Here is a 24,513-nt window from a genome sequence, read left to right as displayed (position 1 = left end):
AGGAATTCATTCGGAGATTTCCAAAAATTGCTCCAGAGTTTCTCCGAAACCTCATCAAGAAACTTCTTCAGAGTCTCTTCAGGAATTCGTTTGAACAGAGAACAAAGGTGTTCCTCTAGAAATTCCTCCGGAGCTCCTTCACGAGTTCTTTTAGAATTTTTGCCGGGAGTTCCTTCTGAGCCCATCGGGAATTTCTTCAGATTTTCTCCAAGAATTCTACCGTGGTTACTACAGGAATCCCTTCGGAGCTCCACCGGGAGTTCCTATGGATTTCCTTCATAGATTCTCCAGGAAATCTTTCAGAGCTGCTCTAGCGATTCCTCGGATTTCGCCTAGAAATTTCTCCGAGCTCCTTCAGGAATATTTTTGGAGAATTTCATTCAGGATTTCTCCGGGATTTCCTCCATGATTCCATCAGGAATTTTTCCGGAGTTTCTCTAAAAATTATTCCTCCGGGAATTCCGTCGAAGTACCTGCAGGAATTTCTTTGAAAGTCCCAGAAAAAAATATTCAGAGTTCCTTGTGGAATTTCTTTGGAGTTCCTCCGGGGATTCCTTCAGATTTCCTCCGTGAATTTTTTTAGAGCTCCACTTGGAACTTTTTCAGATTTCCTCCAGGGTGCCTGGCTTTTTCCCGGAATTTCTCCAGGAATTCTTCAGAGTAATAGTAAAAACTGTATTTTATCCCCACCAGGAATTCTTACAAAGTTCTTCCATTCCAGAAATTTCTCTAGAGTCATCAAGCGTTTGCTCTGGATTTCATCCAGTTAATCCTGGAAAGTTCTTCCGGAGATCCATCGGGAATTCTTTCGAATATCCACCAGAAACGCCTCTGGAGTTCTTTCAGCAACGCCTCCAGAGTTAATCCAAGAATTGCTCCAGAGTTCCTCCAGGAATTCCTTTTCCTGAGTAGCTCCAGAAATTTATCCGGAGTTCTTTCAGTAATTGGCTTGTTTAGGGGTATCCAGTTTTTTACATATTCCAAAGTTTCACAATTTTCCGAGACCTGGAAGTATTTTTAAAACACGTGGGAAATTAGTCTGGAAATCACTTTTGAATCACCCCTCAGCAAATTTTACTTCGGGGCGAGCTGTCATTATGTAATATGAATCGTCATTGAGTCGACGGATTGAAATCTTTTATCATTTGTAATATCAAAATTAAGATATTGAAGCGCAATACAATCGTGTTATACTTAGAAAAATGTGCTCTTTCCATCAAGCTACTCAAAACTGTGAATTCCATCACTAAACAACCCAATTATTCTGGTTTTTATCTAGTATTGCTCCAAAGTTCCTCCAGAGCTCAATCAGGAATCTTTATTGATTTCCTTAGTAGTTGTTTTTGGAATTTTCCGTAGTTCTTTCAAAAATTCCTCCAGAGTTCCACTAAGATTTTTTCCGGATTGGATCCATGGATTGCTTCGCAATTCTTCCAGAGTTTCTTCAGCAATTTCTCCGAAGTTCCTACAGAAATTCATCCGAAGTTTCTCCTGGAATTGAGAGTACCTCGAAGGATTCCTTCAGAGTTTCTTCGGGATTCCTGCAGAGTTGCATCGGGCATTCCTCCAAGACTATTTTCAGAGTTTCTCCAGCAATTCCTACGTAGTTCCTTCAGCAATTCTTCCAGACTTCCTCTGGAAATCCTCCAGAGCTCTGTCGGGAATCCTTCGGACTTTATCCAGGCATTCCTCCAAGAATTTCTTCGGAATTCCTTCAAAATTTGCTTCGAAGTTTCTCCAGGAATACTTTTGGAGCTTTTCCAGGAATTTCTTCGGTGCTCCTCTAAATGTTCCTCCAGGAATTCTTTTACGAATTTTGCCTGGAGTTCACTATGTTTTCGGATCACGTGGGTTGGGTTCAAACACTGGTTTAGAATAGTAGGCTTACGATTTATTCCGTGCTGATCTTGTATGCTCGAGGAGTGAGCGAGTAAAGAGAATGATACAATGGTTGCTCGATCTTTTATTACGGTTATTAAGAAAATTTTCCGGTTTGCGGTAGCCGCCGAGTTCTACCGCAGGCTTCGAAATCATTCTATCATCATAGTATGCTTAAATGAGAAAACGGTATGGAAAATAGCAACAAACAACAATCATCAAGACGGTATCCAAGGTATCATTGAAGCCTACTGATGATTTACCAGTACAAATCAGTGATGTGACAGCTGCGGTAGCTTTTCGTTGGATCGTAAAACGGAAAGTTTTCTCTGAAATTGCAATATATGGTTAACAATTACATGGTCAGGGGATTGTTAGCTTTGACCTTTGCCATACCTACACTCAGAAATAAAATAGTCACAGAATTATTAAAGTTTATGCATTAATGACTATTTTCTATCTACCTCTCTTTCATGCTGCTGTGAATTTCTACACTAAATGTCATTTCGCCTGGGTTGAAGCTTAGCGATGCTTCAACCCAGGCGAATAGGAATAAAATTTCCTGCAGAATAGATAATAGTCATGAATTACTAAAATTTAGAAATTATGTGACTACCCGTGTTTCTGAGTGTACCGACGAGTAATCGACATTATTTAAATATTTACAAGGATACTGTATCTTGAAGGTACACTACAGAGTTCCTCCAGGATTTTTTTTTAAATATGCTCTAGAAATTTCTGCACAGTTCATCCGGGATAGTGCTCCATAATCCACCGGTATTTTGTTGTGATAACTTAAGAAGGGCTATCAGGGTGTCTACTACCTGGAAAAACCTGGAAAACCTGGAATTCTCAGGGAATTTTATTCAACCTGGAAAAAAAACCTGGAATTCTCAGGGAATTTTTTCCACACTCAGGGAAATAATTTAGAAACAGTAATTCATGGCTGAATATGTTCACGATTAACTATTTCGAAACTATTTTTGCATACTTTATCTATATAAATAAAAATGGAATGGTGTTTGTATGTCACGAAATGACTTACGAGCGGGTCAACGGATTTGAATGATTTATTCTCAGTTTTGTTCGTCAAGGGTTCTGACGTGTTTGTGTGTATAGAAAGCCCAGGATATTCACCGGGAAAGTCGGAAAAAACGAGAGTGAACGTAACTGTCATTTTGTATGGGACGATCCTTGGCGATTTTCAACAGCCTACTTGATGGCAAGACGAAGTTTGCCGGGACCACTAGTTTAATATAAAAAATCTCGGCTGCGCCGCTTCAAAATGCTACTTGAACGATTTAGTTCATAACTTGGACGTTTTCCGTGAAATGCTTTCAAATAATTCCCCATATATTTGTCATAAAGTACTAAAATCATCGATTATTCGTAGTTCCGGAAAAATTTCTGTTTGTTGCAGGTTATGAATCGTCATGATTAAAGATTTCAAAGGTAGCAGTAATATTATACAGCGTATACAGCTTAACAAATGTTATCTTTGTTGCGTGTCTCCAAGATCAAATCATGTGACTAGTAAATTAGGGGTTGGTGAATTTGAAGCTGATTTCGAAAATGTTTCAGCACATTACAATGTTGAGCTACGGATTCCCAAAGTAGTATGTTTTCCAATGTTGAAAGTTTAACTATGATTGGTAAATAGTGATCTAACCCATCAATAATCATCAGAATAGGATTATGTATGATTCAATTTTGAAAGCACGAATAAATGTTGAATAAATCGATTTTTTTTAACATCGTCACATAAAATTATTCGTTCCTTTTTTATATGGCAAGATAGCATACTTTTCTAATATATTAACAAATAACTTTTGAGCTTTGAAAGTATTATGAAATTCGTGGAAAAGTATTCTCTTACACATTAATTTGAATTCTGTAGTAAACTAAGCAAATAAATCTTTATATAAGCCGGTTCTTGCATGTAAGTTGACTGTAGTCGTCAAACAATACATTTTAATACCTAAAAAAATTCTAATGAAATACAAAAAAAAAACATTTTACGTCCTTTGCAGAGTTGGTATACCTCTCTTTTAAGATATTTGGTGTCTTTTTCAATGCAAGTCTTGAAAAAGTTTCTATTTTTGAAGGAAGATCTCTAAAGTCTCTGTTTTGAACAAAATGGTCTCTAAAGTCACTATATTCATTATATTGCTTACAGTTAATCCTGATGCAAAATTATACACAGTAACATTCAGAGACTATAATGCGATTATTCAACAGGCTCATCTAGATTTTGTTCTCAGATCCCTCGAGGAAAAGCTTCAAGAAATATCCCAGTAATTCCAAGAGATTTGATCTGGAATACTTTCAAAGATGTTCTCTAGATTTTTTTTGTAGAGTTCTCTCTACCAATTATCCCAAACATTCATCCAGCGAATTTTCAAAGGATGCTTAGAGGAATTTCTCCAGATTGTGCTCCCGTGATTTCTTAATTTATTTCCTTGATTTATTTTTTCAAAACTATCCCAAACTTTACACTAATTCTTCAATCGATTCGCTTAGATTATTTCCCAAGGAACCCCACAAGAATTCCTAGGTACGCTTTTTCATGTAAATTCCTTTAGAGTTCATCCATGGTTACTTCCTGGAATCGTTCCAACAGTTTCTCGAGGTCATTTGAGAATCTATTAGGAAAGAAGGATTTCTCAATAAACTCGATCGTCGATTCATCATAATGCTTCTAGGAGTTTCTTCAGCATTTCATCCAAACATTTTCCAATGAATTTCTCGAATCTCAATGAATTTTACCCTTGGAATCTTCTAAAGTTTATTCAAGGTTCCACACCAGCTAACACCACTGCAAATTTTCCAGTAATTACTCCGATCATTCTCATACAAACTTCTTTGAAAATTCCTTCCGATGTTATTCAAGGAATTAGAATTCTGAAAATCTCACGGGATAAGCTATTCGATTGATTTTTGTTTTCAATATCTTAACAATTGATCTAGGAAATCTTCTAAAACTTCCTCAAGTGTCCAGGAGTTCTTTCAGGGATCTTTGTTCATCGAGAGTTATGTACTTTAAACCATACACAAACTTCATCGGAGTTTACTTTAGGTTTTCTTCTAAAATATTACTCGTCCAGGTTTTTATCAAAGATTTATTTAATAATATCTGAAAAATTTTCATGAAATTTCTTTAGAGATATTCTTTTAAAAAAGCCTGAAAAAAATATTCGAAGACTTACTTGGGAAATATCTCAAAGAATTACTGGAGTAATTTCTTAAGAAATCTTAGAAGGAATCTAGGGTACATTCAGAAAGTATCCACAGAGAAATTTCAACTTGAATATTCTGATAAACAATGTTGTAGGAGATTCTAAGAAAGACCCAGAGGTGCTTTCTGGAGAAGATACTGTTATTTAGATGTTCCAAACGGGTATTTTTGAGAGTGCCCAAAAGGAAGCGATGGAAGAATCTTGAAGGAAACACATCTAATCAGTTTGGGAATAGTTTATTGAATGTCAGTCATTACAATTTATTTAATGTCTAGCCTAAGTCAATGCCTACTGTGATAGCTACCTACTCATTTATTACTACAAATCTTTGGAGGAATTCCTAATGAAATCTCTGAGGTGTTTTTTATAGTTCTCCTTCGAAAAATCCATATTGTATTCTTGAGGTTTCTAAAATGAAATTGTAGAGGGAATTCCTTGGAAAATAATGACTAAAGAAGTAATGGAATCTTTGTTTTTTGTTAATTTGAAGCCATTTAAGACCTACTGTTAGACATGAGTTCAAATTCATTTAAAATTTATAATTCGATAATCATCAGTATTTAAGAGTTTTTTTTGAGCCTGGGATTTTTTGCTAAGACCTGGAAAAAACCTGGAAATATCAGGGAATTTCATTTTAATAAACGACTAGACACTCTGGCTATGATTGCAGGATGAAGAACAATCGCGATGCACCATGGATTTTATCATGATCACTAGATTTCCATCCTTGTGCTGGATTATATACATGGATTCAAATGATAACTTTTTCTAGCTTTTTTTTAGTTTGAATCTTGGGAAAACTGAACAACAGTTCTGGAGGAAATCCTAAAAAATCGGCCGAGAAGAGGCATCTCTCAAGGATTTTTTGCTTGAGTTCTTGAAGATATCTCAAACGGAAATCTTGGACGAAATCCACGTGAAATCGATTGATGAATCTTTGGATGAACTCTTGGATTTACCTGAGAAATTTGTGGAACAACCTGTGGAGAAATTCCTGAAAATTTCATTTTCAATTTTGCAGTATAGGGTGCAGAACCACTTGGGCACTTCCATGGGTAACTTTGGCGTGGGGGGTTTTTCTCGACCGAATTGTCTGAAACTTTGCCCTAAGAAGCGCTTTAGTACGACGCACATTCTGAGATCTACTATCTCAAGAAAAACTCCACTGCCGAAGTGAATCAAAAGTTCCACGAATAGGACCCAGCTCCCTATGTTTGTTTTTGTAATATATTTTTACTTCTGAACATGTATTTTGGGAATATTTTCGTGTTTGAACATATATTTTGAACAAACGTGTGTAGTTAAGTCACTATTCGGTCACTATTTTGATATTTTCAGTCACTAAAGTCAATATTAGGGCCAGATAAGACAAGAGGTTCAAGATTTTTCTCATAACTGTCCCGTTGAATACTTAACCAACTTGAAGTTAGAATATATAAAGGCTAGTTATTTAAACATCAAATTGAACTTCAAGAACTTTTTTGTTTTAATGATCCATTACAGCATTTATTCCGATTCATCTCCATTCATTTGGATCTACATTCTTTGATAATAGGTAACCAAATGCGGATTTTCCATACAACATGCCCAAATTTGAGGATCTGTATCTCAGCTTCTGTCAGTCCGAATTTGCTGAAATTCGAATGAGGAGCTACAAGTAACCTGCAATTTTGACTGCGGTGAACCCATAATAGTGCAGTTATTTTTAAAAGAGTTGCAGAGGGTTGCTTAAGTACAGAATCGCAAGCCGACCACGTTTTGATCGATGGACGGCACTTCTCCGGCAGTGGCGCTAACGTTGACTCCGACCACTACCTGTTGATGGTGGAACTGCGCTCAAAACTATCCGTCATCAACGATGTACGGTACCGACGCCAGAAATGCCGTTCAAATTTCAATGCGGCATACGACAGTATTGACCGTGTAGAGCTATGGAAGATCATGGTCCCGGGAAGCTCACAAGATTGATTAGAGCAACGATGGACGGTGTGCAAAACTGCGTGAAGATCTTAATATTGCGTTTGAAGGTGTTATGCGGAGAGCCGGACTTAACAGTCGAGGCACGATTTTCACGAGATCCGGACAATTTGTTTGCTTCGCGGATGACATGGACATTATTGGGAGGAAATGTGAACCGGTGGCAAAATTGTTCACCCGCCTTAAACGCGAAGCAACAAGAGTCGGGCTAATGGTGAATGCTGATAGGCGGAACTGAGCGGGCCTTGGAAGCAGTGTCACGATAGACGGGGATACCTTCGAGTTGGTCGACGAGTTCGTCTACCGCGGATTCTTGCTGACGGCTGACAAAAATGTTAGTCGGGAAATACGAAGGCGCATCATCAGCGGAAGTCGTGCCTACTATGGGCTCCAGGAGAAACTGCGGTCAAGAAAGATTCACCTCCGCACCAAATGCACGATGTACAAAACGCTCATAAGACCGGTAGCTCTATGGGCATTAAAGTGTTCTGTGATAAGGGAAATTATATGAAACGACTGGTTCACTTGGAGGTAAAAGTCTAACTGATTTATTGGTCTATATTCGTATCGCGCTAAGCTTCGCTATTCGATCTCAATTACATTCGGCAGAGGCGTCCCGTGAGGAATTTGATTACCTGTGCACTGACTCGCAAAAACCGTTTATTTTGAATTATGAATACGAATTTCTCAATTGATTTTTTTAAAATGTATTTCAGCTTAAAATGTAATTTCTTATTATTAACACCATAAAATGTAATTTCCAATACTGTATGCAATCTTGAAGTGTCTGGAAGCTATTATATTTGTTGCTTATTGGACGTATTTCTGTTTGTTTTCTTGGTTTCAATCACTAGTTGTAAGTTTTAAGAATTTTGGATGATTCCAATATAGAATGTTTAGGGAAAAGGAAAATTCTCAAAATTTCGCTGATACCAAGGCGATGATAGAAAAATTTTGCGTATTAATCACGGTCCTATAGTTTGATAATATTTTACATAAAAATGTATATTTACAGTAAAAATGACCTTTATATGCATAAATTTCAATCATTTTTCGTATTTTGCGAACTGAGATAATAAGTTTAATATCATATTATCAAATTTGAAGCAAGAAGAAAGGCGTTTAACTTGAAACTAAACGATTAGCACATTTTTTTTATATGAAACTCGGCTTACAAATAAATAAACCATTCTTATGAGCAAAAATCTGAACTTTTCTGAGATTATCATATAAACCTTCAGAATTCAACTATTTACGCGTTATTTTCCAAGTTTCGCGATGAAGGATAAATTCCGTGGATTTCGTGGCTTTCGCGAAATTCCGAATCTCCATTATTCCTAACGTTGTTATTCTATATAATAATTTTTATTATTTACAGCTTGTCAATTGTATCACGATATCTTAGCTTTTTGACGATGTCCAGCGCTGGTACATCTCTTTGTAAATTTTTGTGGATACATCAAAGCTTTCAAGTGAAACCCACTTTACGCCCACCGCAATTTATCAGTTGTCGGTCTGTTGAGCAAGAAAAACTATATTCACACATAGTTTATAAATCAATTCAAAGCCACATGAATTTTGTGTATTTAATAAGATAAAACATAATCAATTTGGCCAATATGTTTATAACATCTAGTATTGGTTCCAATCAATATTGCGCCTACTGGAAGCTCCATGCAACATACATACACACAAAGCATGTATGGCGTTGACGCTTTCTCTTCCAACAGCAGACGTCGTGACGCCAGTTGCGCGCGCTTTCTCAATTCTTGCAAACCAATGCGAGCGTCATGGGCAATTTCTCTCTCGGGTGCACAAATTGGAGTGAACCAGATTTTACCTATACAAAGCCACTGTTGCTCTAGAAATGTCAATACAAATGCACATTCCTGCTGTGTCCATACACGCTATTTTCGTGCACAAGAAAGAGTGCACGGCTGAAATGAACATTCTCTGCAATACGATGGAGACGCATGGCAGTTTGTCTTGTTTGCTTCGCTGTTTTCGCTTGCTGGTTGAGCAAGACCATGGGGGGGAGAATCAAACGGTTTGTTCACTGAGGGCGATGGACCAGATGAAGGTGAAGAAATCAAACAACATTTTCAAGCAACTACACTTTATGAATGTTGGAAGTATTGAGAATTATAATATATATATTTAATTTATCAGTTTGAAATCTTTGACTGTGCAGTGCACCAAGTGCACCTTAGGACGAGACGCCACTGACATTCGGATATCGAAATATGCTAGTATAACAGTTATCTTCGGACACGACAGTCCTCCATTCCCTTAAACTTAAGAATTTTATAAATGTGATTCTATGATACTATTTATACAATTTCTGAAATTCTAACGTACATGCAATTCTAACAATAGCTATTTAACACTTCAAGGCTATTTCTTAATTTTAATTCTTTATTAATATAATCACTGATTCGATCTTCGACGAGACTCGGTATCTCTATTTACTTCTTGTCGTTGTTTCTTTAAACTGTCAGATCTTCTAATTCCTGAAATGATAGGTTTAGAATTTTTGTTGCTTATTTTCAAAGATGATTGACTCGGAAAGGGTTCTTCAGGAAATCCCAAGAAATGTGGTTCGTCTTCAGAGTCGTCTTCACCAGACCGTTTGGAATCATTTTTGATTTGTGTAAACCCAGTTGGTTTTGTATTATTCCGTAATCTTATCTGATCTCGATGTGCTGATAACACATGACCATTCACCGAAATTTGGAAAACATTCAACGATAGTCTCTTAACAAATGTCGCCTCCAACCATCGCTCGACATGTTTGAGACGATAGTTTTTATACCATAATGCGTCTCCCGAATTGAAATATTTTAGCTCGTCAACCCGATTCGATCTAGAATTCTCTTTTATAGGAGAATCCTGACAACGGGAGCTAAGTTATGCTTATAATGACTTTTTGGGTGAACAAGATCAAGTAATATCTTCGGCTTATATGAACACATGCTCAGAGGGAAATGTTCCACTCTTTGTCAGACAGCTATTTCTGTAGTTCAAGAGAAAATAGTTCACCTGCTTCTCCACGTCAAGGGTCTTGATTTGTGGTTCCAAAAGAAACTTTTTTAATACTTCCTTGACCGTTCGAACAGTTCTTTCAGCCTGTCCGTTACTGGCTGGGTGATATGGAGGGCTTTTAAGAACTAAAATTCCTTGATTTTTCATAAATTCGGTAAAATAGTCTGCGTTGAAAGGAGGCCCACCATCGGTTACAAGAACGTCTGGGAGGCCGAATCGAGCAAAAACATTTACAAACTTTTTTATGACCTTTTTACAATCTGTTCCATATCGCATGTAATCTAATTCCACCCATTTCGAGTAACTGTCTACGATTAACAAAAATACTTTTTCCCCAAGATGAAAAAAATCAGCGTGGATTCGACTAAAAGGTCTGGTAGTGGGCGACCACGACGACTCGTATTTTGTCTTAGGAACAATAAGAGTACGATTACAAACATCACAGTTCTTAACGTATTTTTCCAGGTCTGCGTTTATGCCAAACCAAAATACTGTGCGACGAGCAAGCTGCTTAATTTTTACAATGCCCGCATGATTAGCATGCAAAAGCTTCATGATGTTTTGTTGGAGAGATTTCGGCACAACTACTCGATTACGAAACAGGAGACAATCTTCGATTAATTCAAGGTCATAAGCTTGGGATTTGATGTCTTTCAACTCTTTCCGGCCAGCCACATTGAAGATATTTAATGATTTGTGTGAGAAACACATCTTTCTTCGTTTCTTTGGCAACATCCTTGAAATCAATTGGTATATCATTAGTAAAATTTAGGCTGTTTACATACTCTCGGTCTAAACTTCTAGGTACTGTATTAGCTAGAGGAAATCGGGAGCAGAAATCTGCGTTTCCCATTTTCTTAGATGGCCGATATCGAATTTCATAGCTATAAATGGATAGTTCCATGATATAACGTTGTAAACGTGTAACGGAAATAGCATCCTTAGTTTCCTTTCCAAACACTCCAAGAAGAGGTTTGTGATCGGTGTAGAAACTACCGCCAACGCCTCGAGGTGTAAAATTGGATATTTGCGTTGTGCATCGTTAAGAGTAAAAGATGTGAACGATATGGGTTTTTATTGACCGTCGATCTCATGGGCCAAAACGCCTCCTAAGCCATAGCCACAAGCATCTGTGACCACTATGAGCGGTTTTTTGGGATCGAAAAACTCTAAAACATTCGGTTTCAATGAATACTTCTTACAAATCTCAAAATTTTCGTTGCATTTTGAATCCCAAATAAATTTAGCATCCTTTTTAAGCAAATTGTAAAAACAGATTAGTTTGGATGACAGGCTTGGTACAAATTTTCCATAAAAGTTGATCATCCCAAGGAAAGCTTTTAACTCTGTTGGATTATTTGGTGCTTTAGCATTAGCAATAGTATCTATTTTGTCAGGGGAAGGCGAAAGTCCGTTTTCTGTTATCACATGTCCCAGAAACGGAAGCTCATTCACGAAAAATTTGTATTTGTTCCATTTAACTTTAATTTTTGCTTTGTCCAGGCGGTCAAGAACCAAAAGGAGTTTATTTTTGCATTCTTCGAATTTTTTTCCAGCAATAAGTACATCATCAAGGTAGCATGACACTCCTTCTATGTCATGCAGGACCTAATCCATGACTTTTTGGAAAATCGCTGCGGAAGAGGCAGCTCCTTGTGGAAGGCGATTGTATGTATATAGGCCTTTTATTGTATTAATAGTCATATACTTCCTCGATCTCTCTGAAAGTTGCAATTGAGTGTAAGCACCCGCTAAATCCAGCGAGCAAAATACCTTACACCCAGCCAAAGTGGCAAAAATATCTTGAGCTAGAGGAAGCGGATAAGTATTGGGCACTATAAACTTGTTTATCGATACCTTACAGTCGATGACTAAACGGATATCATTGTCCTTTTTGACTATTGCAACAACAGGCGAAGCCCAATCGCTGGCCTGAATAGGTGTAATTATTCCACTTTCCTCAAGAGAATCCAAATGTTGGATGACCTTTTCTTTTAAACGCAATGGTACAGTGTAAGCTTTTCTAAAAATAGGAGCACATTCCCGCATAGTCAATTCTCCTTTAAAACCTTCAATTGGAACAGACAAATCTTTGCTAAATACAGAGTTATATTTCTGTTTGATTTTATCAATTATGTCAATTTTTTGTCCATTACATTCACATTGCTTATACTAGATAAATTTAAAAATTTTGTTCTCCAGCCTTTGAAGAACACGTCAAGCCAATCTCTTCCTACAAGTGGCACAAAATTGGTACTACCCTGTAAAATTACCAAGGTTACGTTAGGGTTCATTCAAATATTACGTAACGCAACATTTGACCGTTTTAGACCCTCTCCCTTCCCCACGTAACAGCTTTTGTATGGACAATTTTAAATTTTTGTATGGACCGTAACACTATGTGAGACCCACCCCCCCTCCCCCTCATGCGTTACGTAATATTTGAACGATCCCTTAGCAATCATGTTTCTTATCGAAACTGTAACGTCTAATACACCCAAAACCTTCAATCTGGCACCGTCCACGACAGATAATCTTCGTTTGCACTTTTTGAGAGGCAGCTTACTAAAATGAGATTTATAAATCTGTTCACCTACCACAGCGACAGCAGATCGATATCCATATCAAAACCTAATCCATTGATTTATGCATTAATAAAAACTGGCTCATTTACCTGTGCAGCAGCTTCAATAGACATACAATCGAGATCCTCCTCGGAATCACGCTTGAAATCGAACGCTGACGATTGCTCCGTAGAATTTTCATCTTCCACAAACCGAATTGATTCCCGAGAACGTTGGAGTTTGAAGCAATTTTTCCTCACGTGCCCTCTAATCTTACAGTAGCTGCACATGACATTGTTGTTATTATTCGTTTTCCATCTATGTGCTGACCTTGAACGACTTCGGCTGCGATAGTTGTAACGGTCTTGACCACGACGACTACTATGTGGATACACTTCTCTTCTTCCATTACGATGGTCCCAGTTTCGTCGTGTGTGATCATCTCTGCGATCACGTGTGGTAGATCGTTCAATTGCACTCACTCGATCACTGGTTTGCTCCATTCGCAATGAACTACGTGCCATTTGCTCTCGCGCGATGTTTCTTCTTCCTCAAGTAAACGTTCACGTGTTTTCTTGTCATATGCGTCCAGTACCAACCGATCGCGTATGATGGAATCCTTCATTGCGCCAAATCCACAACTTTCTGCTAGAAGCTTGACATCAAGAATAACGTCCTCAGCTAACTCGTCCTTGCGCTGGCACCGCTCGTAGAATAGCGCCTTTTGTACCATGCGTCCATCCGTTTTGTCGAACCGGGCTTTAAGTTTGTTTATAATGTCGTTATACTCCAGCGTGTCAAGATCAACACCAGGGTATAGTTTTTTCATCTCAGAAAAAACTGCAGCTCCACTCACAGTGATAAACAGCGACTTGCGATTGCCTTCAGGTACCCGATTGTAGTTGAAAACATGCTGTAATCGCTCCGCATAATCGCTAAACGATGTACCTACTACGTAGGGCTCGACGGAACCGATTAACGTCGACATCGTTGCAATGTATAATCTTGAACAAAAACAAAAACCAATCACTAATAATTTCTTATCAATTGTAATACCACTGATCAGGACGCACTCAACTACTATCAAAATTCAAGCACACGATATATCGATTTATTGCTATAAAGAGCGAGTCTCTTTTATAATGGTCAAGTCTAGTCACTCACCTCTCGTTTGAGACGCTGTGCACACAAGAGACGAATTCTTGGTTTACTGCAACAATCGTTAATACACGATCACGGCACTCAGGTCTTCAACAGCTAGGTAACTTCAACTCAGTGATGGTCTGAACAATACTGATGAGGAAACAATACTGACAATGACCCCGTAGTGGACAGCAATGGCGGTGACGGCGATGGCGAAGATATTGGTGGCGACAATCCGCGTGGCGACGGTCTCGAAGGTGGCAAAATTGTTGGTGGTGGCTGAGATGTTAGCGGTGATTGAACCGCGTGATGATAAGAAAAGTAGGCAATGTCACATTTTTTTTTAAGAACCTAACGTTCTACACGATACAAGTATCACTTTTGTATACTACCCAAACTTGAGTCGGCAGCCGTTTAAAGCACATAAAATTAATGATTTTGATCTTTCTAAGTACGGCTCAACGATCTAAATTTGAACAAAAAAAAAAATACTCGGCAAATCACACCGATTTGTTAAATTTGCACGCACTGGGTCTTTGATGTATCCTTCGTTGCCATTAAAGTGTTCTGTGATAAGGGAAATTATATGAAACGACTGGTTCACTTGGAGGTAAAAGTCTAACTGATTTATTGGTCTATATTCGTATCGCGCTAAGCTTCGCTATTCGATCTCAATTACATTCGGATATCGAAATATGCTAGTATAACAGTTATCTTCGGACACGACAGGCATGAGGCGTGGACTATGCTCGAGGAGGACTTGCAAGCTCTTGGGGTTTTCGAACGCCGAGTGCTAAGGACGACCTTCGGCGGCGTGCAGGAGAACGGCGTGTGGCGGCGAAGGATGTGTAACATGTGCATGTCCCATAGAGTAAATTAAAAAAATAAAAATTATGTGCGTTGCGTTTGATTAGGAGTTAGAATTAGAATTGTTAAAATTTTCCCTTAAAAATGCCCAATCGACACACCGTCACTGCACTAATCCCCATAAAATGCGCGCTCCATCTGCAATAATGCGGATAATACTGGTTGCGAATGGGACGAGAGAGAGGAGTCCCGAAAATTATACCAGTGGACGAGGCTCCTTCCGGAGTCAAACAGAAAGGTACGGTCTCTTTTGCCTTGAGCTGTCGTGGAAGAAACAAGTGCTCCAGTGAAGATCTCCGATCCAGTGAGAAATTAGTGGACGAAAATTAAAGTGCGGGTGTTAGACCCTCAACGCGGTACCCTATTAAGGGAGTGAATAGCCCGTGTCCGTCAGTGCTGAGGAAGTTAGAACCTCGAAGGGGCGTAGGTGGTGATTAGTGCCGGTAAAAGATATTCGATTCCACGCGGGAGGCTCAACCTAGAGGGTCGAACGTGGAGACCCAAGCCGCGTGTGATAAAAACCGCGTTCCGCGGAAGTGAAGAGCGAAAAATCTGTCCGAAACTGCAGGTGCCCCGGATAGTTGTGCGTAGCGTGTGAACCGAGTGCGAAGTGCCTAGAAGATCGATCCAGCGGCCGACGGTGGTGTGGGCCATCCTAAATCCCCCCCAGCAAATACTCTCATCAGGCTAGGCGCCCCTGGGATGAGACCAGGTAAGTCCATGCTCCCTTCTTCCTATTAGATGCAAAAAGCAAACTTACAGATGAACCACGAGCTCGCTCAACTCTACGGCGAACCCAGTATCGTGAAGGTAGCTAAAGCTGGAAGGATACGCTGGGCAGGGCATGTTGCAAGAATGCCGGACAACAACCCTGTAAAGATGGTGTTCGCTACGAACAAAAAGGCGTGGGGCGCAGCGAGCTAGGTGGACTGACCAGGTGCATCAGGACCTGGAGAACGTGGGTCGCAGTCGAGGATGGAGTAAATTGGCGAAATATTGTTGGCGAGGTTTTATCAAGATAGGGTGTCGGTGCCATTAGTGGACTACCTAAGCTATAAAAAATCATAACAAAATAACGAAAAGCCCTAACAGAGATCTTTTGGCGTCAACATAAAGATTTCAACCTCTACTATATGGGAAAAATATAAAAAGAGTGATAAAACTAAATTTTTAACATAAAATCGCTTGAGCCACTATTGGTACACGTGTTCCAGTAGTTTCGCTAGTGCTCCAGTAGTAGACGTTCGGGAATGATACAAGGAATTTTAAACAAAATGGTAAATTTTTAAACAGGTTTAACATTTTTCCCTCGGAACAGCAACTAATATCTTTCGAATGAAGCATAAAGATCATCTCTAGGGCTTTTCTCCATTTTTATACATCCATTTTTAAAACTGCTTCCAACCGTTGATCCACTACTGGAACACGACGGCTACTATTGGTGCAAGGGAGCCAATTTTTTACGAAAACTTAATTATTTATATGACTTTTTGATAAGATAAAAAGCTGAAATTTGACAAATCGACTAAACTAGAGGCGATCTATCCACCAAAAATAGCACATGTCGTTTTTATCGAAAAATGTACGTTTTATTCCATAGTCCAATCTACTGGTACATTACAACCATTGGTACCGGCACCCTAATTGATGTGAAACCAAATAAATAAATAATAATCTCTCTGTTACCTGGCTTTGTCTTAGAACAACAATATAGAACTCTTTGGGAAATGACTGAAATTTCATTGATTCACTACATACAAAACTGCAGGTTATTTGTAGTTCGTCATCCGATTTTTTAAGAATTCTTGAAGCGGCTTTCGTAAAAACCTGGGAAGTGTTCGCGCAAACCCTGTTTTTTAATCTCGGGCAGAATACTCGCATAATCACTGAATAAGAATCATACGGTTCTCTTCTCACATTATGTTGTGCAATTGGGATTGCTGTCAGAGTTTCATAGGAATCATGTCTCGAATTTCATTATTTTTCTAGCTATTATGTAGGAATCGTATCAAAATTTGTGTAGAATCTTCGGCAGGATTCCATAAAATCCTAGCAAAGAATATAATGGCATCCGAAATACAATACTTATGGAATCCTGGGCGTGGTTTTCACTTAATCCTATGGAAGTTTCTCACTGAATTTTGTGCTAGAATCTCAGAAATTTCTGGACAGCATTCTTCAGTTTTCAGAACAAACCAAACTCAAAGCACGATTTTGAAAAGAACACTGAGCCTGATTCTGGAACAATTGTCACAGAATCTTGAACAAGATCATCACAGAACAGAATTCTCAGCATGATGCGCCATACAAATAATCTTCCTTCTTCTTTCTGGCGTTACGTCCCAACTGGGACATAGCCTGCTTCTCAGATTAGTGTGCTTATGAACACTTCCACAGTTATTAACTGAGAGCTTTCTTTGCCGATTGACCATTTTTGCATGTGTATATCGTGTGGCAGGTACGAAGATACTATATGCCCTGGGAATCGAGAAAATTTCCTTTACGAAAAGATCCTCGACCAGTGGGATTCGAACCCACGACCCTCAGCATGGTCATGCTGAATAGCTGCGCGTTTACCGCTACGGCTATCTGGGCCCAAATAATCTATTTCCGATAATTTCAACAGAAACATTTTTCCACTGACTGGCTTTTGTTCGTTTTTATCAAGAAGATTTAAATTGATCGTGAGATAACAAAATTTTGTTTGCCGTAAAATAATATAGTTACCGTTCTTGTTCTTCCCCACAGGTAAACGATCGATACCGGAAGTCGGATCTCATCCTGACGCAATCCACGGAGCAGATCGCAATGAACACTGCCATCGAGAACGAGATATCCAAGGCGAACAGTTTCCTGTTTTCGAACATCTTCTGTCTGAACAATAACCCGGCCCAGGTGGATCAGCACTTTGTCAAGTAGGTTCTCTAATCCTCAACAAATTTGACGATCCAATAATGTCCATCTAATTCGCAGGCTATGCAACTTCATCAAATGCCAATCGGAGTCGGTTCGGGACGAGCTTTCCGAGCTGGTCAACCCGCTGCTTTGTCATCTGTACATCGAGATGTTGAAGGGCAGGGATTGGCGACCGGCGATCCTGTTCCTCCGCAAGCATGCCACTTTGCTGGGGAAGATTGAGCCAAGTGCGGCCGCTTCGAGCAGCTCTCCGCTAATAATGAACCAGAAGATCAACGGCACCGTCGAGGAACAGCAGGCTTCCGGCATATCGGTCTCGACGGTGCAAAATTCCGTTATCGTCTTCTCACCGGAACCGGTTCCGGCTTCCGGTGGGGCGGCGAAGCTGGAAACTTTCAAGCAGCTGATCCAGAAGCTGTCGCAGATTACCCGCATCCAGGATTTGGAGAACGACCCACAGACGCTCCGGTTTCGATCCTGCCAGTACGAAGTCCGGCTTGGATCCGCATCGGTGGCCGCCCTTCGGCGGTATTTGTCCAAGCATGGCCACTCGCTCATCCTGCAAATACTCCGCAATTGGTTCTACTTCGAGACGAGCGACGATAAGGATTTCGTTGATTTCAGTCCGGATATGGGGTCGGCCAAAGCCTACAAAAAGCCCCGATTGACCTCGACATCCAACGGGTTGGACCTACTGAATGGTCTTCCGATGGAAATGGATGCGCTGGAAGCAGCTCCGGAACCGGAGTACGACTTTGCCGAGCACACGGAAGCGGAAAACAGGAAGTTTCTCCTCAGGAACGGTTTCAGCGGCGAGTATATCCAGTTCAAGGTTCGTGAGTTGAACGGAGCGGGAGGAGGAGGTTTGGACGGAGGGGGAATCTCGATGGATCTGGACGATGACGACGACGAAGATGACTCGGCTTACCTTCCCGCCCTCGAGGAGATACCACCGCCGGCCAGCATCAAGCCGGAAGTGTTCATAGATGGAGACCCGCAGCCACAGTTTCAGGACGACATATCCGGCATGTTCCGGCGGGTGACGGCCGAGGAACGGTTGCGGAAGCTGCGGGAGTGTACGGAGAAGTTAAATCGCTTCCAGACCCCACTCTGCATCTACCAGGTGGAGAACGTAGACGACAGGCTGACGTCGGTGGCCATCGATGAGGACAGCTGCCATCTGGCAAGTGGATTTGAGGATGCTTCGGTGGTGCTGTGGTCGGTCAACCGGAGTACGCAGATCGGGCGGAAGCCGTATGCCGGTTTGCGGGAGAGGAGATGCTCCTGGAACGTGACTTGCTGTGATAGTAGTTTTAGCGAGGAGGAGGAAGATGATGACGACGATGAGGAAGATGAACAGGATCAGGGTGGAGGAGGACGCGACTACGACGACCCGGGGGAGAGTTCCGGCGGGTTGGGCAATTTGTTCCGATGCAAGTCGCAGGCAGAGGTGCAGCGGTTGAACAAGCTGCTTCCGGTGTACAGCCGGAGGTTGAGCAAGCGGGAACGGTGGAAGCAGTTCATGAGTCGGAAGTGCAGTGAAAATGTTTTGTAAGTATGGTACAAATGGTTATAAGGGGGTTTGGACATTTGGCATAACAAACATTTATCATAATTTCAAAGTTTTACCTTTTAAAGTCCGTCACTGATGAACAACTTGAACTGGAGAGTCAGCGAATAATATACTCATAGCGACCATCAGCCGATCAACTACAGCATTGGCATAGGAAGCTTTGGCGACAGAGGAATGCGGAATGGAAGTGTATGACAACAAGACACTTTTCGTCGAAACACTCCGAGTAGAAAGCGACGCTGCAAACATGGATGCAGACAGGTAGATCAGAAATGGACCTGGAAGAGCGTAAAGTGACGTTCCGGTTGGCCAGAGCCGCAATCACATTGGGAGTAGTGATGACTGTAGGGATTGAGAGGGATACTAGAGAAGATATCAAGAAACGAATGACACGTCAGTCTTGTAAAGTGTTTCGAGCGATGAAGTTGCGCTAGAATAGCTCCTGTTGCAATTCGGCTGATCAAGCCATATGCCGGTTCCATCCTCCGGACACTACAACGACGAAGATCGTGGGTCCTGTGTTGAAATGTGTCACGACAAGCTGAAGGTCTATTTCCGAAGTTTGATCCTACCACGTGGCTGTCTTCACCGCGCGTTGACGAAAATGGGAAAAATACATTAAAGTTTCCAACGTCGAGTTGCGAAACGATTGAAGCATTCACCTTATCTGGCAGATGAAAGGTTGTTGTTGCTTCCAAAAACATGAAAACCACCTGGAGATTCTGCTCTATATAGACCCATATGCTTGTTGGATACCCTTGGCTAGCTTCTAGAAGGACATCCTTAGCAGGCTGACGATTCACACACGAAAGACTAGCATGGATTTTTGAAGAGAGACTGTTCTGATTCGGAAACAAGAACTCGACATAGAAAAAAAAAAAAAGCGTCTAAGCAGAAGAGAAGAAGCAATCAATACAGCGCGGTGGTAACAATAGACGCCACACAATGGCTGGAATAAAATTGCAGGTAGTTCATCATAAAACGGAGGTAATACTGATCACCAACTAAAAAAGCAGTTCAAGGTCCCCGTCGGAAGACACGTAATCTCATCGAAGCGTTCTTTGAAGCACCTTGGCATGATTTTCGACGATCGAGGTCCAAATTGAACTGTTGTGTTAATAATAAAGCGGACTCGAGAAAATCTAGTGAGTACTTTCCATGATGATCAAAAGGTCACCAGGAGATCACCCAATAATCAAACCGAAGACCAAATCAACCACGTTCTAATCGACGGAAAAATTATTGGGGATTTTGCCCTCCGATAGACTCACGCCTGAACAATTTTGTCCCACCGAAATATTGTCACACCATGTTTGCCAAGAAGCGCTAGCAAGAAAAACGAGATCGCGAAGCAATGGAAGAGCTGTTCCGCGCTAAAGACTCACGGAAGTTTTACGAGAAGCTAAACCGTTCACGCAAAGGCTTTCTCGGTCAACCAGTCAATTATCTTCAATAGCGATCGTCTTGATGGTTGGAAATAACCGGAACAAAATTTTAAGAGCAGAAAGGAATTTTATTTAACTAGCTTGAGTGAAGTCTTGAACAGGAATGAAAAAAATTGCACCGTTGTTTATTAAAGAAAACTTCGGTTGCTAGGGAGACCATCGGTCTCCAAGGAGGTCATCAGCACACTGCGTTACCGATTTACTCCAACACCCCCTCTGAATCGGTAAGTCCTAGGAGGGTCCTCAGTTCGCGGAAACGTCCAGGTTCCAGGGCCTTGGTGAACGTGTCCGCTATCTGGTTTGCGGTACCAATTGCTTCGATTTGAAGTCGTCCTTGAGCCACATGATCGCGTAGAAAATGGTGTTTCACATCAATGTGCTTCACACGCTTGCTTTCAGTGTTTGTGGCCATCGCAATACACCCAAGGTTGTCTTCGAACAACTTGAATGCCGTGCCTGCTCGGACTTGCTTCAGGTCTTCGAGGATACCATGCAGCCATAGCCCTTCGGAGGCCGCGGCGCTCAAAGCTGCATACTCAGCTTCGCATGACGACAGTGCAACGGTTTGTTGCTTGCGGCTGGCCCAGGACACGGTGTTCCCAAAAACCTTGAAGATGTAGCCGCTAACGGATTTTCTATCCTCAGCATCCGATGCCCAGTCGGCGTCCGCATAACCGACCAGTGCCTTAGCGTCGTCGTTCAACTTGTATTTGAGCTTCAGCTTCTTCGTAGCCTGCATGTAACGGACTACTCTTTTCAGCGCTTGCCAATGGGCTTCACTAGGTTGAACTTGGAAACGACCCAGGTATCCAACCGCATAACATATGTCGGGTCGGACACACAGCATCGTGTACATGAGGCTGCCCAGCAATTGACGATAGGGATGCGACACAGGATTCGCAGCTCGTACGGGCAGTAAGCAGCCTTTCTCCATCGGGGTCTTGACGGGATTGCTGGTTTGCATCCCAAACTTCGTCAGAACACGGTCCACAGCAGCTTCTTGTGTCAGGTACATACATCCAGTAGCGTGATCGTATCGGATCTTGATTCCGAGAAAATGATTAACAACGCCGCAATCCGTCATCTGAAGCTTCTTGGAAAGAGCACGCTTGATCTCCTTTAGCAGGTCCAGCCGATCGCTAACGATGAGCAAATCGTCTACGTAGATGATGATGTATACTCGATCGATCGTCGATCCTGGTATACAGACAGTAGTCATGCCGGGAACGACGATCGAGGGGGGGTATACATCATCATCTACGTAGACGATTTGCTCATCGCTAGCGATCGACTGGACCTGCTAAAGGAGATCAAGCGTGCTCTTTCCAAGAAGCTTCAGACGACGGTAAGGCGGCGTACCTGCTGATCTCATTCATCCATGACGATCTGCTGGATCTGGTGCGGGACAAGGAGACGTCCAAGGAGATTTGGAATAGCCTTGAAACCGTCTACGCTAAGAAGTCCGTCTCATCGCAAACGTTCGTCAGGAAGCAACTTGCGAAGCTGCGGATGTTGGAAGGTGCGTCCGTGAAAGATCACCTGAAAACCTTCGAAGAGCTGATCCGGCAACTGAAGCTGGCTGGAGCGAAGCTTGAAGAAAACGATATTGTGTCCCAGCTGTTTGCTACCCTTCCCTAGTCGTTCGATCCGTTAGTAATGGCATTGGAAAATCTAGGTGAGGAAAATCTCAAGCTGGATGTTGTTCGCGAGCGACTTCTTGCCGAGGAGCTCAAGAAAACCGACCGGGCGGATTCCTACCAAGAAAAACCTGCAGCATTTCAAGGATCAAAGCAAAAATCTGGTAAGTTCACCGGAAAGTGCAATCGTTGCCAGAGGAAGGGACACAAGGCAAAGGACTGCCGTGTGAAATTAAAGACGGATAGGCACGCTGAAGCTAACGCTGCTTCTGGAGGTAAGACGGTGGCATTCATGACCGGAAGATGTTCCTAAACGCAAGACAAGAAAGTGGTTTCCTTCAAGCTGGATTCCGGAGCATCAGACCACATTGTAAACGTGAAGCATTGTTTCGCCGACTTCACGAAGCTGAAGCAACCTGTCGTCATTAACGTGGCGAAGGACGATCAATCCCTGATTTCCTGGCACCGAGGCACGATCAAAGGTGTCAACATGGAAGGTAACTATATCAGCCTGAATGATGTCCTTTTCGTACCTGATCTTCGAGCGAACCTGATATCTGTAAAGAAGATGGCAAAAGCGGATCTGGATGTCACATTCACGAAAAAGGAAGCAATCCTCAAGCACGGTCGTGATCTGATTGCGAGATGTCCTATGCGGGGAGACTTCTACGAGCTCGATCTCCGCGTCAATACTGTGGCGGCCAACATGTGTGGAGCTGTGAACGGTAATCTGTGGCATCGTCGACTGGACCCATAACCTCTTGATGGTTGGAAATAACCGGAACAAAATTTTAAGAGCAGAAAGGAATTTTATTTAACTAGCTTAAGTGAAGTCTTGAACAGGAATGAAAAAAAATGCACCGTTGTTTATTAAAGAAAACTTCGGTTGCTAGGGAGACCATCGGTCTCCAAGGAGGTCATCAGCACACTGCGTTACCGATTTACTCCAACAGATCGATATCGATGTGCAGAGATTGTGACAGAAATCTTCTCACGAACGAAAGTTGGCGGCTGCACTATGACGCAGCATCTGATTAGTGTTGTGGCCAGTAGCGAAGGTGGCACGGAAATAACTTTGGGAGCACTCGCGGAGGACGAACGACTTCCGCCTCCAGATCTCCGAGAGGTAGAAACGGAGATTGGACGGCTGAAAAACAACAAAGCCGCTGGGGTGGAGAAAGTATAACCGGATGAGTGGATAGAAGGTGTCGTGTGTCTCATCTACAGAAAGGGCGAGAAATTGGATTGCGCCGATTGTCATGCGATTTAAATATTGCGCGCCGCCTACAAGGTAGTCTCCGAAATTTTATGCCGCCATATATCATCAATTTGCAGGATTTTCGCCATCCGCCAGAAATGTTGCGAATACAATGTTCCTACACATCATTTGTTTATTGATGTTAAATCGGCCTATGTTACAATCTATCGAGAACAGCTAAGGCAGATTATGCACGAATACGGTTTCCCGAACAAACTGATAAGATTGATCAAGGCGACGATGGAGCGAGTGATGTGCGTGGTCCGAGTATCAGGGGCACTCTCGAGTCCCTTCGAATCTCGCGGAGGGTTACGGCAAGGGGTATGGCCTTTCGTGTTCACTGCTCAACATTGCGTTAGAGGGTATGATATGAAGAGCGGGGATAAATAAGATTAGCACGATCTTCAGAAAGTCTGTCCAACTACTTGGTTACGCTTTCGCTGGGTTCAATTCCCAGCCCCTCCACAAAAAACCCAGCCACTAGAAGACGCCGCACGGAGGACCGTGCTTTGGGGAGCACATCCATCCTCCGTCAGTATTAGATGGTGACTGAGACAAACTGACCCACTTCGCAGGCAGCTAGCCTCAAACGACTCAGGAACACGGCAAAACGAACCACCGCAAGAGCAATGGACTATGGCTTATGGAAATCGATTGGACTAACAGCAGAGCACTCTCCTACCTGCTCGGTGTGAAAGCAAAAGAGTAGAAGAGAGTGAAAGTAGATATAAATATAGATTAGTTAAGAATAGATCTGTATCGGTAAAGAAGATACAGATGAACTGATTCCGGCGCAGTAGTGGCCACGAGCACTGAGTGCCTTTAAAATAAAAAAAAAATAAAAAATAAACTACTTGGTTTCGCCGACGACATTGATATTGTAGCATGGAACATTGAGACGACGACGGATACGGACATCCGATTAAGGGCTGAAGCTAAGCGCATCGGACTGAACATCAATGTATCGAAGACGAAGT

General features: G+C 41.7%; 1 protein-coding gene across 1 annotated transcript in view; it reads left to right on the top strand.

Annotated features, from left to right (window-relative positions):
* LOC5576112 overlaps nt 1–24,513 on the top strand; it is a 43,330-nt gene that overhangs the window by 4,139 nt on the left and 14,678 nt on the right. Inside the window, exons 2-3 of the mRNA XM_021838395.1 lie at nt 17,456–17,622; nt 17,681–19,174. Coding sequence (XP_021694087.1) covers nt 17,456–17,622; nt 17,681–19,174 — 1,661 coding nt within the window. The remainder of the gene's footprint in view (nt 1–17,455; nt 17,623–17,680; nt 19,175–24,513) is intronic.

This window comes from Aedes aegypti, chromosome 1 (assembly GCF_002204515.2).
Source record: "Aedes aegypti strain LVP_AGWG chromosome 1, AaegL5.0 Primary Assembly, whole genome shotgun sequence".
Classification (NCBI taxonomy): domain Eukaryota; kingdom Metazoa; phylum Arthropoda; class Insecta; order Diptera; family Culicidae; genus Aedes; species Aedes aegypti.
This window is presented reverse-complemented; position numbering and strand designations above follow the sequence as displayed.